The sequence below is a fragment of the Peromyscus maniculatus genome, chromosome 12, assembly GCF_049852395.1.
Source record: "Peromyscus maniculatus bairdii isolate BWxNUB_F1_BW_parent chromosome 12, HU_Pman_BW_mat_3.1, whole genome shotgun sequence".
Lineage (NCBI taxonomy): Eukaryota > Metazoa > Chordata > Mammalia > Rodentia > Cricetidae > Peromyscus > Peromyscus maniculatus.
In genome coordinates, this window is record NC_134863.1 from 27,507,446 (window position 1) to 27,521,103 (window position 13,658).

The window sequence follows — 13,658 nt, forward strand, 5'->3', positions numbered from 1 at the left end:
TTTCTGCTTAAGCAACTCAGAGTGGGTGCTGCTGTTTCCAGTCAGAAAAGCTGAGAGAAGAAATCATTGAATTCCATACTTGCTGAGTATTTAAATCTTGTGGTTTTGGTGCTTATCTATAGTTCACCCATATTCTTGAAGGTGATACTTTTTCTTTCATTTTTTCCCTCTTTCTTCTGTCTGTGACAGGGACTTCCCTCTGTAGTTCAGGCTGGTCCCACGCTGATGATTCTCTCCTCCCTCTTGAGTGCTGGGATTACCAGAGTGTGATACCACACCTGTCTTTATTTGTTTAAGATTTATTATGTTTAAATATGTGTGTGTGTTGCTCCGGGCGGTGGTGGCGCATGCCTTTAATCCCAGCACTCGGGAGGCAGAGCCAGGCGGGTCTCTGTGAGTTCGAGGCCAGCCTAGGCTACCACGTGAGTTCCAGGAAAGGCACAAAGCTACACAAGAGAAACCCTGTCTCGAAAAAAACAAAACAAAACAAAAAATGTGTGTGTGTATGCTCACCACATATGTGGGTGCCCAAGGAGGCTCGAAGAGGGAGTGGGATCCCCTAGAGCCGGAGTTACAGGCAGTTGTGAACTGCTTGGTGTGGTTGCTGGGAACCGAACTCGGGCCTCTGAAAAAGCAGCAAGCAGTCTTAACCACTCAGCCATCTCTCTAGCCTTACTCCTGCCTTTTAAAGTTTACCTGTCACTTTTTTTTTCAGTGTTAGGTATTGAACTCAGGATCTATGCATACCAAAAATTTCACAGCAGTCTCTAGATTTGGTATATAACCGTAGTTTGCAGAGTTAGTAGAGGTGTCGTATCTTCCTCACACAGGAAACTGAAGCACAGTAAGATTGTTGTACTGGTTGGAATCCTGCTCTTGGATCTCCACTAATCTACACAGTCAATGGGTTCATGAATAAATAAATAAAAATGTTCCATAGACTCTGGGCTACTCTGAACTACAGAAAAACTTTAGGGGGCCAGGGTGACTACTCGAATTGAATGATTCTCATCTTTTTTGTTTGTTTGGTTTTTGGTTTTTTGAGACAGGGGGTCTCTGTGTAGTTTTGGTGCCTGTCCTGGATCTCAATCTGTAGACCAGGCTGGCCTCGAACTCACAGAGATCTGCCTGGCTCTGCCTCCCGAGTGCTGGGATTAAAGGCGTGCACCACCACCCCTGCCTGAGTGATTCTTAAACAATGTGCTTATTTGTTTAAAAATTCAGCTACATGTTTCCTTTAAATTCTTTTATTTTTAAAGAAATTCTATTGTGTATACTTAAGGTTGTAACACGATGCTATAGGATGAATACAGATGGTGAAGTGGAATTTACTGGGAAGCAAATTAATAGCTATCATTTCATAGAGCTGCCTTAATCTGCTCTGTGCTACTGTGAGAATACCCGAGACTGAGTGGTGTAAAAGAACAGATTTATTTCCTACAATTCTAGAGTCTGAGAAGCCCAGAGTCAAAGGGCCCATACTTGGTGAGGGCCTTCTACCCTGTTATCTTGTGAGAGGTAACACAAGGGATCACGTGTGTGCTTACACATGTGTACACATGAACAAAGAGGGGGGTGGGCAGGAGAAGGAGAGAAGACTGGCCCAAACTGGTCTGTTTGGCAGGAACCCATCTCACTTCCAAGATAATATCACTGATGCATCCACGAGGAACTGACTTTGCCTGTTTTTGTTTGTTTTCTTTTTTTTAAAGGCAGGGTTCTATTATGTTGCCTCTACAGGCCTGGAATTCGTTCTGTAGACCAGGCTGGCCTTGAACTCACAGAGACATACCTGCTTCTGCCTCCAGAGTGTTGGGTCTAAAGGTGTGCACCACCACACCCAGCCCTAAGTACCTCTTACAGGTTCCATCTCTTAACACTGTTTCCTCCAGGGATAAGTTTCCACCCTGTGAACTTGGGAGGACATATTCAAGCTGTGGTACTACTATTTATTTGTTTATCTATTTATTCCTTTTCAGCAAGAACAGGGAAAATAAATTCATTTAACAGGAATCCTAGATATAACACATTCTGATTAACTTTAGTCCTTGTGCTAGACATTATTTCCTAGACTAATTTATCCTTCTTAATATTTAGAGCATTCTGAAGAAAATCAGTAATCTGTCAGCATGGTGGTATACACTTATAATCCTTGCACTTGAAGGCACAGGCTCAAGGATGGAGAGGTCAAGGCCAAGGTCATCCTTAACTATATAGTGAGTTTGTGGCCAGCCTGGGCTACATGAGACCCTGTCCTGAATTAAAAACAAAGAAACAAAAACAAAACCCAAGACAAAATCAGTACCAGCCGTTCATTCGTCTACTCCAGCAAACTCTGTGCATAATGTGAACGTTGTCAGCAGTCAGAGAGAAGGAAACATTCACAGAGAATCAGGGCACTTAAAGCAAAGGCTGCAGGTTTAATGTCCAGGAGGATGACCACATCCTTTCTAAAACATTTCCTTGATATAGATGTGATAGGATGAAAGGGTAGATTATTGAATCTACTTTTAAAGAGCAACTTGTTTTAAATTACTATAGATTTTATTTTATTGATACAAATTTAAGTTAATTTTGTTATACTGTATATATATTTCTACTCTTGTTTAAGGTATTATGTTTGTGTAACTCATTTGAAATTTTAATGCATAATTAAGAAATGTAGATTAACAATTAGTCACCCATGATAATCACACTTATAGTTATGTTAATTAAGTTTTCTAGGTATACATAGATATATTTCAGTTAGGTTGGTAATCTTCAAACACTTCAAAGACTTACAGAATATGGCATTTAAAATGTTTTAAGAACTTAGACTTTCTGGACAGTGAGACATGTCTGTTCCTGGCAGCACCAATTTACTTCAAAGAGAAAGATAGGCATTAAAGACACTCTATATGGAGTTTTTCTTCTTCTTGGCAAAAATGGCCATTTGGGCAAGAAACTTCTCTTGCCTGGACTGCTTGACAGGATATTATATTAACTGGACGTGCAGGAGCCATAGGAAGGTGACCACTGAACTTTGCAAGGCGAGATGGTCCCTCAGGTTCCTGCTTTGCAGAAGAAACTGCCAGACATTCTACAGGACACAGAGAGAAGTAACTGAGAGGCCCTAGGCCCATGGGCTAAAGATGGATGCCCTAACATTGCAGAGGAATTTTGGGTGACTGTGCAGGTAGCCAGCTGTCTCTTTCATTCTAGATTTTTGGAAGTTGCTTATAATGCTCTTCCTATTTATTTAGGTAATACTATATCCTTCTGGGGTCTTTGATGTAGTTGAAGACTAGATGGTTATAATTTTCCTTGGTTATGATAAAAGGTAAGATGATATGAGACTTTAGACTCACAAATATAGGATAGACAAAATATTTTCTTTAATTTTGCCAAATACAAATAGACTAGATACTGTAACTGTAATTCTTGCTTGATAGCTGTCTTGTTATATATAATTTTACTATGTTAAAGTTAAAACCTTCCTTTTTGATTAGACAGAAAAGGGGAAGTGCTATGGGATGTTGTTCTGTATGCTGTGAATATATGTTGCTCTAATTGATTGATAAATAAAATGCTGATTGGCCAGTAGCCAGACAGGAAGTATAGGTGGGGCAAGCTGATGAGGAGACTTCTGGGAAGAGGAAGGGCAGAGTTGGGAGTCACCAGCCAAACAGAGAGGAGGCAAGATGACAAGGCAGAACTGAGAAAAAGGTACCAAGCCATGTGGCTAAACATAGATAAGAATTATGGGTTAATTTAAGTGTAAGAGCTAGTCAGTAATAAGCCTGAGCTAATGGCCGAGCAGTTATAATTAATATTAAGCCTCTGAATGATTATTTTATAAGTGGGCCACGAGACTGCAGGGACCTGGTGGGATGGAGAAACCTTCCAACTACGTTTCCTGATGCTTTCATTAGGTTTCAAGAGCTATACCCATCCCAGGGGCTTTTCCTGGGATTCATCTCTTCTCTGTGTTCAATAGCCATGCAGGCAGGAATTTGTCTTCCCGTTGCTAGTCAGTCACCCAGGTGGAGGCTCACCCACCTTCGAGAGCAGGCAGCAGCTGAAGCTTCTCTAGGGCTGCTTGCCTTTCTCTCTACCCCTCATCCTCCAGTCTCTTAGGAGCTCTTTTCTTCCCTTTTCCTTCCTTCCTTCCTTCCTTCCTTCCTTCCTTCCTTCCTTCCTTCCTTCCTTCCTTCTTTCCTTCTTTCCTCTTCTTTTTTTTTTTTTTTTTTTTTTTTTTTTTGGTTTTTCGAGACAGGGTTTCTCTGTGTAGCTTTGCGCCTTTCCTGGAACTCACTTGGTAGCCCAGGCTGGCCTCGAACTCACAGAGATCCGCCTGCCTCTGCCTCCCGAGTGCTGGGATTAAAGGCGTGCGCCACCACCGCCCGGCTTTTCCTCTTCTTTTTTTGTTTTGAGACAGGGTTTCTCTGTGTAAGTGTTCTGGCTGTCCTAGAACTCACGATGTAGCCCAGGCTGGCCTTAAACTCGAAGAGATCCGCCTGCTTCTGACTCCTGAGTGCTGGGATTAAAGGTGTGAGCCATCACCACTTGACTCTTTTCATTTATTTTTTTAATTGTTATTTTATTTCATTATTTTATGTGTGGATGTTTCACCTGCATGTATGTCTGTGTACTACGTGCCCAGTGCCCTGGGAGGTCAGAAGAGGGTGTTGGATCTCCTGGGAGTGGAGTTACAGATGGTGATGAGCCATGATGGTTCTTGGGTTGGATTCCGCTCCTCTGCAAGAGCAGCCAGCACCCTTAACCCATGAACCATCTCTCCAGCCCCAACAGCTCTTAATATAAACAGATGGTTCTGATTTCTTCTACTCTAAGCGCCTTCCCGGCTCAGGGGAGGGGAGGAATGTGTAATAATCCCCACCCAAAGGGAAATTCACCCCAGACTCATTTGATATTTGAGGTAGGGCTTTTCCCTTCAGTTCCTACATATGTCTTCAGGCTGGTCCCGGCCAGCTAGTCCTGTGGACCTTTACCGACTAGTTCCCCATGTCTCACCCCACTTGCTGAACGGTGAAATACTCTTGTGTGTGTCCTCAGAATGAGCATACTCCGTGACTGGTCCCATCCTGTGCTTGCATGCCTGACCCCATCTCACTCTGCTTAACAGACCGCTTATCTCATTCTCTGGCAACCATTGAAGTTTTTTCTCTGTCTGGGTCAGGAACCCAGGCTCTCCTGGAAACCAGAGATTTCACTACAACCGCCTCCTACTCCACCCCAATTCCGTACATATCTGGTATCTGTGTCTGCCTTTGTCCTTAACGGGTTCTAAAATCACCAGCCAATGCTGTCACCTGCTCTGGGGATCTCCTCTGCGCCCTTGTTGGTATTCTGTCCCTCCAGGTCTAATGATTTTTCTTTCATTCCCTCTCTTAGTCCCTCCTTCCTTTCCTCCCTCCCTCCTCCCTTTCACAGGGTCTTGCTATGTAGCTCAGGCTGGCCAATGCTCAATCCTCCAGCCTTGGCTTCCAGAGTCCTAGGGCTACAGGCAACGGGCTACCACATCCAGTTGAACACTGATGATTTCAAACATGGATGACAGGTGAAGAGGAACTCAGGCTCTGGGCAGAGGCAGCCACAGCCATGTGGTTTTAACCAGGACAAAAGGCAGCATTGCCCCCAAAATGTGACTTTTAGAGAGAGAGTTTCAGCATAGCCCAGCTTCCCCCAAGTTTGAGACACTAAAGCATGATAATGGACTAAGCCTCTGAGACTGTAAGCAAGCTCCCAATGAAATGCTTTCCTTTATAAGAGTTGCCTTGGTCATGGTGTCTCTTCACAGCAAACAAACAAACAAACAAACAAACAAACAAACCAGTGACTACAACAGGATCATATATTTATCTCTTATAATCTTTTATGCAAGAGAATAACAAATGCCAGTGTGATGAAGCTACTATCTGTTAGGTCTCTGCTGCTAAGGGATAGGTCAAGACAGCATGGCTACTTGTTTCTTGTAGCTGAAGTCCAGCATGACTCCGGACACAGGTTTACACTTCCCACACAGACCTGGAGAGCAGAGCACTAGCTAAGACCTGCTCCTGGGAAGAGTGAGAAGCTGGAAGGGTGCCACAGGGAGACCAGAATGGATGTCTGAGAAGGCCTCTGTCTGAGGTCTTCAAGCAGAGAAGTTCAGGAAAAGCCATGAGCAAAGGATACATTTGGGCTGGGAACATCGTTCTGGAGTACAGTGCTTGCCTTTTATGCTTTAGACCCCGAGTTCAAATCTCAGCACTAAAAAATAATTGGTTCCTGGAATTGCTAAAACAAATGGCCACAGACCCAGCAGCTTAAAACAACACACATTTATTATCTTAGAGTTCCAGAGGTCAGAAGTCCTCAAAGGGTGTCGCTAGGCTGAAACCAAGGTCTCTAGCTCCGTGTTCCTTCCTGGAAATTCCTGGGGAGAATCAGGACTCTTTCTCTGTCCAGCTTCCAGAAACAGGCCGCATCCCTTTGTCCCTCACTTCTTTCCCCACACAAAGCAGTGGTGGATGGATGGTCTGAAGTCTTCCTCACATTGTACCACCTGTCACTGATGGTTCTGTAGCCTCCTACCTCATGGTAAACTGGAGGGAATCTTAATTCAATCAGCAACTTAGATCCCCGTTGCCTTGATCAATCACAGGCTCTGGAGTTGTAATTGTGGACATCTTTGGCTGAACATTATTCTGTCTTGCACACAGGTTTTACCCTGTTTCTTACTCGTGTGTGCTCTATATGCTTGTTAACATACAAAGTCTCTGTACTGATATGGATGGGCAGTGGTCAAGGGGTCCCTACAGTGAGAGCCCATAGAGTTTCCTGGTCCCTAGGATGGGCCTGGAGGGAGCTGAGGGAACTTACAGACCTAGGAAGGACCAGTCAGTTGAGACAGTGATTCATTCATGGAAACCACCACAGATCCCACGGTTGGGGAATGGCTGGGGATATGATGTTTGCATGGTTTAGATATGGTTTCCAAAGGGTCTCTATGCGTTGGGAGCTTGGCCCTTAGTGGGACTATGCTGAGAGGTGGAGCCTTGTGGGAAGGCTCACTGGGCGTTCTGCTTTCTGAGGAGTTAAGGCAGTTCTCATGGAGATCCTGGGGTCTCAAGAGTGAGTTGTTACAAGAGTAAAGCTGACCCCTGAGTCACCTTCTGGCTTTCTATTTTGATGTGTAATTCTTTCCTTCCCGTGTTTTCCTGCCATTGTGGGGACCAATGGCAATCATCTGGTCTTGGTCCTTGAACCAGCTGTGAGTTAAAAACCTCTTTTCTTTATAAAGTTAGCCTGCTTGGTTCTTCCGTTATAGTAACAGAAAATGGACTGTCACAGATACCTCGGAGGAAGCCAGAATGGAGACACTGAGAGCCAGACAAGATGGCCTCAGCAATGCTAAGAGGAGCTGCCTATGACTAGAGACCCTCATCTGCATTATGCTACAACTTGCCTGGAGAGAGGAAGGAAACCCAGAACAAAACAAAACAAAACTTCTGAGCTGGTACCTAAAAATCTAATTTGAATGAGAAAACTCTGAAATTCCCAGGAAAAACCCCAGTTTGACTTTATAGCTCCAGTTGCTTGGCAGAATAGGAACTTGGGATCAAAAAAGCAGGTTGCTATAGAGACATAATGAAATTCCTGTCTTGTCCCTGTGATTGGATAAGGAGTTGGGCCTGGTGTGGTGGTGCCATCTGCCTTCCTGATGAGGATGTTCCTAGAGCCTACTGGATTTGCAAGCTCCCGTCACAATGGGCACACTGCAACCCTCAGTCCGTGGAGTGTTTTCCTTGGTGAGCCTTATTTTGTCATCATGGGATGAGGAGGTGACTTGTGGAAGAAGGCTCTGTATGCACTGTAATCAGAACAGGAAGGATGACTGTGTGACATTATGTAGAGGTTATTGCCACACAGTTTTGTCACACGTTTTTGAAAAGCCACTAAACTTTTGACTGCTCTTTTTTTTTTTTTTTTTTTTTTTTTTTTTTTTTTTTTTTTTGGTTATTTACTTATTTTAGGGCCAAGTGAAATGTTAAAAATGAGCTCTCCCTCAGCTTGGTGCCTTGCTCAGAGGGTGACGGCGGACAGCCACAGGCTCTGCCAGGCTGTTCCCTTTCTGACTGGAGTGTTGGTGTCTCACCAGGGCAGTTTTGTGTTCTGTGACAGGGCCGCTCTCTACTGTGGCCCTTGTAGTCATCAATGCTCTGCACGATTATAATGCCAACTGTTACCTTCAAAATCCTCAGAAGGAAGTGGTCGGGGAAGACTCTCCATGAACTGTAAGTTTAGACCACTGACAGATTTACGTTCTATGGCTTGGTCTTGGGGTCAGCGTAGCTCGCTGGAATCTGATCTGAGTAATTGCCAGCCAGGGACGGTGCTGGAAATGGTACTGCCACCACAGAGGAAGAACGTTCTTTTTTTTTTTTTTTTTTTTTTTTTTTGAGGGGGTGGGCTAGGACTGTGGTTCCTGCTGACACCTTGACCTGGGCCTCAGAAGTTTTGGACTTATTCTGAAGCAAGCTATTGTGATCAGTGGATTAGGCATTAAAACCTGAATGCTTAGTAAGAGTTTTGCTTTATAGTCTATATTAGTCAGCTTTCTCTCAGCATAATAAGATATTTCAGACAATTAGAGAGGAAAAAAAAGTTAATCTTGATGCTTTGTTTTGGAGGCTCTGGTCCATGCTCACGTGGACCATTGTTTTGGGTCCCTGGTGGGGTGCTAGGTGGCAATGATGGGCAGCCTGTGTCAGAGCAAATTCTTCATCTTATGGCCAGAAAATAAAAGAAACAGACTGAGGATGAGGCCAGAGTCCCATAACTCCCTTCAAAGGCATATCCCAGTGACTGTCAAAGGCATATCCCCGTGACTGTCAAAGGCATATCCCCAGTGACTGTCAAAGGCATATCCCCAGTGACTATCAAAGGCATATCCCCAGTGACTGTCAAAGGCATATCCCCAGTGACTATCAAAGGCATATCCCAGTGACTATCAAAGGCATATCCCAGTGACTGTAAAAGGCATATCCCCAGTGACTATCAAAGGCATATCCCCAGTGATTGAATTATGTCATACTAAGCCCCACCTCCTGAAGGCACCATAACCTTCCAAGAGGGCCACCCAAGAGACCAATCTTTTAACATGTGGACCTTGAGGGTCATAATCCAAACTAGAGTGTAGTCTAAGCAAGTGGAAACTAATAGTTATTATATGACTAATCATATTTACTAACACTAAGTGCTTACTATGTGTTAGGTACCATGCCAAAATATGTCAATACACGCTCTCACTTAACCCATGTGAGAGCTCCATGGGAAGATAACTACAACACCCTACTTTAGACTCAGAGAAGCTGGGGCTTAAAGAACTTGTGGTTCCTTTCCTTGCTTATCTTCACCCATCTTGCCAGTGACCATGCCAGAGTCTGAACCTTGGTCCCTGTGATCCAAAATTTGAGTTCCTAGCAGTTAGGTGGCTGGGGAGCACCTTTAATTTTACTGCTGAGAGGATTGTGGCCTTCACTGGGAACTACATTTTCTTGTGGGAGCTTATTCTTTAGAGAGCCAGGTCTGGATTTGGCTTCACAAAGCCTTTTGGGCAGGGATAGAGGGGAGTTTCAGGAGCCATGGGATCTTGACATGGACCCCATGGGCTCTGCTCACCCGGGGTGGGAAAGGCCAACAGAATTCAATAATACTGCCTTGTAGAACCCAGACTGCGACACTTTTCAGCAACAGAAGCATTTTCTTAAGGATAAAGCTATGTACAGCAATATTAATTACAGAGACAGCTCATTGGATTAGGCAGTCCTTTCCCAGTGCTTAGAGGTGATCTTACAATCCTGAGATCTAAACATGGTGTTGCCATCAGATTCTGGACACGTTCTGACATGGTGCCACAGGAAGGATGCACACTCGTTAGATGTCACACCATAGCAGCAGCAGGGAGGAAAAAAAGACTACACTTCCCAAGGTCTCTATAAATAAGAGAGGACATATCCGTCTGATGTCTCGAACATGTAAAGTTCTGCCCACTGTCAATGTGTCAGACAGTCCCGGTGACAGTCTGGCTTTCAGACTCAACTCTAGTAGTGACAGATCTAATGTCCCATTGGTCTGCCTCTGGACTGTGATTCCGATCATGCTGTCCATGGAATCTCAGGGCAGGCATTTCTGGATACATGCATTTTTTTTTTTAAAAGGAGAGCACAGGTGGGTAGCTCATAGCCTTGCTTTCAGCTGAGCTGTTGGTGGATAGAGCAGAGGGAAAGACTTCAATAAACTTGGGTACGATAAGGAGCTCTGGAACAGCCCCCCCAAAACATGGCTCTTCTTTTAACTTTAAAGGGAACATCAGTCAGTTCACTTCATTCAAAGCAGTGCAACCAAGTACAGGCATTTGATGTACCTATCATCCCTGGCTTCCTAGGAAGAAAGGAAGGACCCATCCTTATTCCTGGGACTCGAAGAAAAACTCTATGGGCTGGGTAGCCGGTCATTCCCTCCATTAGGAGTGCAGTATGTTTTCCGTCACGGAGCTGCCTCCACCACTAATGACGAAGCTCCGAGAGGTGGACACGACCAGTGCTGGGGACATTTCTTCCGGACTCTCCATTTCTGGCTGGTGGTCCCCCACCATGGGCCCCGTTTCCTGAGTGGTCATTTCTGAGTCCGTGTCTGCGCACTGCAGTGGGAGCAGAGCCTGGTGTCTGCCCAAGGTGTCGTTGCTCTTCTGGGCCTCCAAGGAGTTCTGACGTATGGAGTTCCTGTGGCCCATAGCGCTCTTCTGAGGCTCGTCAAAGCTCAGAGAGAAGGTGACTGTACCACTGCCGAAGATGACCTTCTGTTTGCATCTGGGCTGCTGTGGCTGCTGCTGCTGCTGCTGCAGAGCCAGGGGCTGCTGCTGTTGCTGTTCTTGCTGAGTCAGGGCCAGCGGCTGCTGTTGCTTCCGCCTCTCTGGCTGTGGGAACGGGTCTTCGCTGTTGCTTTTGCTACTGATGGAAGAGGAGGGAATGGAACCCGTGGAGCCTCCGAGGCTGCTGGACCGCTTCCGGGAGACGTTGCTGCGGCGTAGCGTGGCGCGGGCTGCCACTTTGAAAGCATGTGCAGCGGTACTGCAGCGCACCTCCTCGATGGTGTTCCGGGAAGGTTTGAAGAGGATGATGTAGACCTTGTTGAAGAAGATGCAGGCCAGCAAGCCAAAGCTGGCTGCCAGGATGGCGATCACCTCCACGGCGGAGACAAACTTGCCGTAGGTGCTGGCGTAGGCTGGAATGAAGGAGATCCAGACGATGAAGAAGATGAGCATGCTGAAGGTAATGAACTTGGCTTCGTTGAAGTTCTCTGGCAGCTTCCGGGACTTGAAGGCGAAGAAGAAGCAGATGGCAGCCAGCAGGCAGGTGTAGCCGATCAGGGAGCCGAGGGCCATGAGTGAGCCCTCGTGGCACGTGATGAAGATGATTTCATCCTCCAGCTCATGGTTGCGGTAGCTGGAGGGGGGCGCCGTGTAGAGCCAGATCACACAGATGACGATCTGCATGAAGGTGCAGAGGAAAACTAGCAGGAACTGCAGGTTGAGCCCCCACCACTTCCGGTGGAAGCTGGTAGGTATCTTGGCCTCAAAGACCAGGAGGACGCGGTTGGTCTTCACCAAGATGCACGAGATACAGAGCACGAAGCTGATGCCGAAGGCGGGCTGGCGCAGGCGGCATGTCCAGTCCTGGGGCTCCCCGATGAAGAACAGGGAGCTGGAGAAGCAGCAGAGCAGCGAGAAGAGCAAGAGGTAGGACAGCTCTCGGTTGGTGGCCTTGACGATGGGCGTGTTTCGGAACTTGATGAAGACGCCCAGCACAAAGGCGGTCAGGAAAATGCCCAGCACTGCAAAGAGCGTGAGAGCGATTCCGAAGGGCTCAGTCCACGCCAGAAACTCAATCTCCTTGGCAATGCAGGAAGTGTGGTTCTCATTGGACCAGAAGTCATCGGGGCACTTGTCACAGGCGCTTGCATCTGTAAAATGAACCAGTGCAGGCAGATTCAATTACCGTGTGGCACAGTCAATATAAGCGTGCATGTGGAGGGTGGATGTGGTCACTTCCTATTTTACTTACTGATGATTTGTTTTGTTTTTCTTTTTTTGAGACAGGGTTTCTCTGTGTAGTTTTGGTGCCTGTCCTGGATCTTGCTCTTTAGAACTGACTGGCCTTGAACTCACAGAGATCTGCCTGCCTCTGCCTCCCGAGTGCTAGGATTAAAGGCTTGCACCATCACCACCTGGCCTGATTTTTTTTTTTAATATATCTATTAAGAATAAACATCTTTGGGGCTGGAGAGATGGCTCAGAGGCTAAGAGCACTGATGGCTCTTCCAGAGGTCCTGAGTTCAATTCCCAGCAACCACATGGTGGCTCACAACCATCTGTAATGAGATCTGGTGCCCTCTTCTGGCCTGCAGTCATACATGCTGTACACATAATAAATAAATAAATCTTTAAAAAAAAAATCTCTGAAGGTTCTACTGTCCCCCTCCACAATAGAGGGTGGCCCATTTCTTTTAACACTGTCTGAAATAATTTGTAGCAGATACTACTTTGTACTCCATCTGTCTACACAGCCCATCAACTCAGTTTCAAGTTTTGTCTGACTTGTTTTTTTTTTTTTTTTTTTTTTATTACATTGTTCATATTTGAGGTTTTCCAAGATGGTGTTGTGGGATGTAAACAGATGGTAACATGCTTACAATAGTGAAGTGTATTAACACTGCTACTATTTCCCTCACAGCCTGGTTTATTTTGGATATGTGGTTGCCTTTGTTGCCAGAATAGATGTTCTTTTAGATAAAGGCAGGATGTCCCTTGCATGTGGCCAGTCATATCTATGTTCTCAACTTTCCAGTGAGGGAGGCCACATATTTATCTAGATTGGTGGTTCTCAGCCTTCACAATGCTATGACCCTTTAATACAGTTCCTCATGCTGTGGTGACTCCCAACCACAAAATTCTTTTCTTTTCTTTTTTGGTTTTTCGAGACAGGGTTTCTCTGTGCAGCTTTGCCTTTTCCTGGATCTCACTCTGTAGACCAGGCTGGCCTTGAACTCACAAAGATCCGCCTGCCTCTGCCTCCTGAGTGCTGGAATTAAAGGTGTGTGCCACCACCGCCCGGCCACAAAATTATTTTTTAACTGTAATTTTGCTATGGTGATGAATTGTAATGTCAATGCCTGATATGCGACCTTTGTGAAAAGTCCCTTTGACCTGTAGGGGTCCCGACCCACGGGTTGAGAAGCTCTGATTTAGACACTGTATATTTACGGAGTTGTCACAGACTGCCAGGCAATGTACAGTTTGGAGCAGGGAAGGGAGCATAGATCTTTTTTCAGTTAAAGATCGGGATGGGGTCCTGGCTATGCTGTTCACTAGCTGTATCACTTTGGTCAGGCTCCTTAAATCTCCAAGCCTGCTTCCTCATTTCTAAGATGGAGGGAAGGATAAGCCCATTACCGTGGTAAGGTTGAAAGATCAAGAATTATAGTCAATATTTATCTAGTCCTTCCAATCTGCTAGTTAAGGTTTTATTTAAGAAGCATATATTTAGAACTTAATATTAATGTGTTTAATTACCACAGCTCTGTGAGGGGTTTAATTGTGATTCTCCTTTAGA

The 13,658-nt window shown here is 45.5% G+C and overlaps 1 protein-coding gene across 1 annotated transcript in view; it reads right to left on the minus strand.

The window, feature by feature from the left end:
- Positions 1–8,452: 8,452 nt before the first annotated feature.
- The window catches only part of Casr (calcium sensing receptor), a 76,256-nt gene continuing 71,050 nt past the window's right edge, over positions 8,453–13,658 (minus strand). Inside the window, exon 8 of the mRNA XM_076548816.1 lies at positions 8,453–12,009. Within this exon, the coding sequence (XP_076404931.1) occupies positions 10,511–12,009 (1,499 nt within the window). The 3' untranslated portion in view covers positions 8,453–10,510. The remainder of the gene's footprint in view (positions 12,010–13,658) is intronic.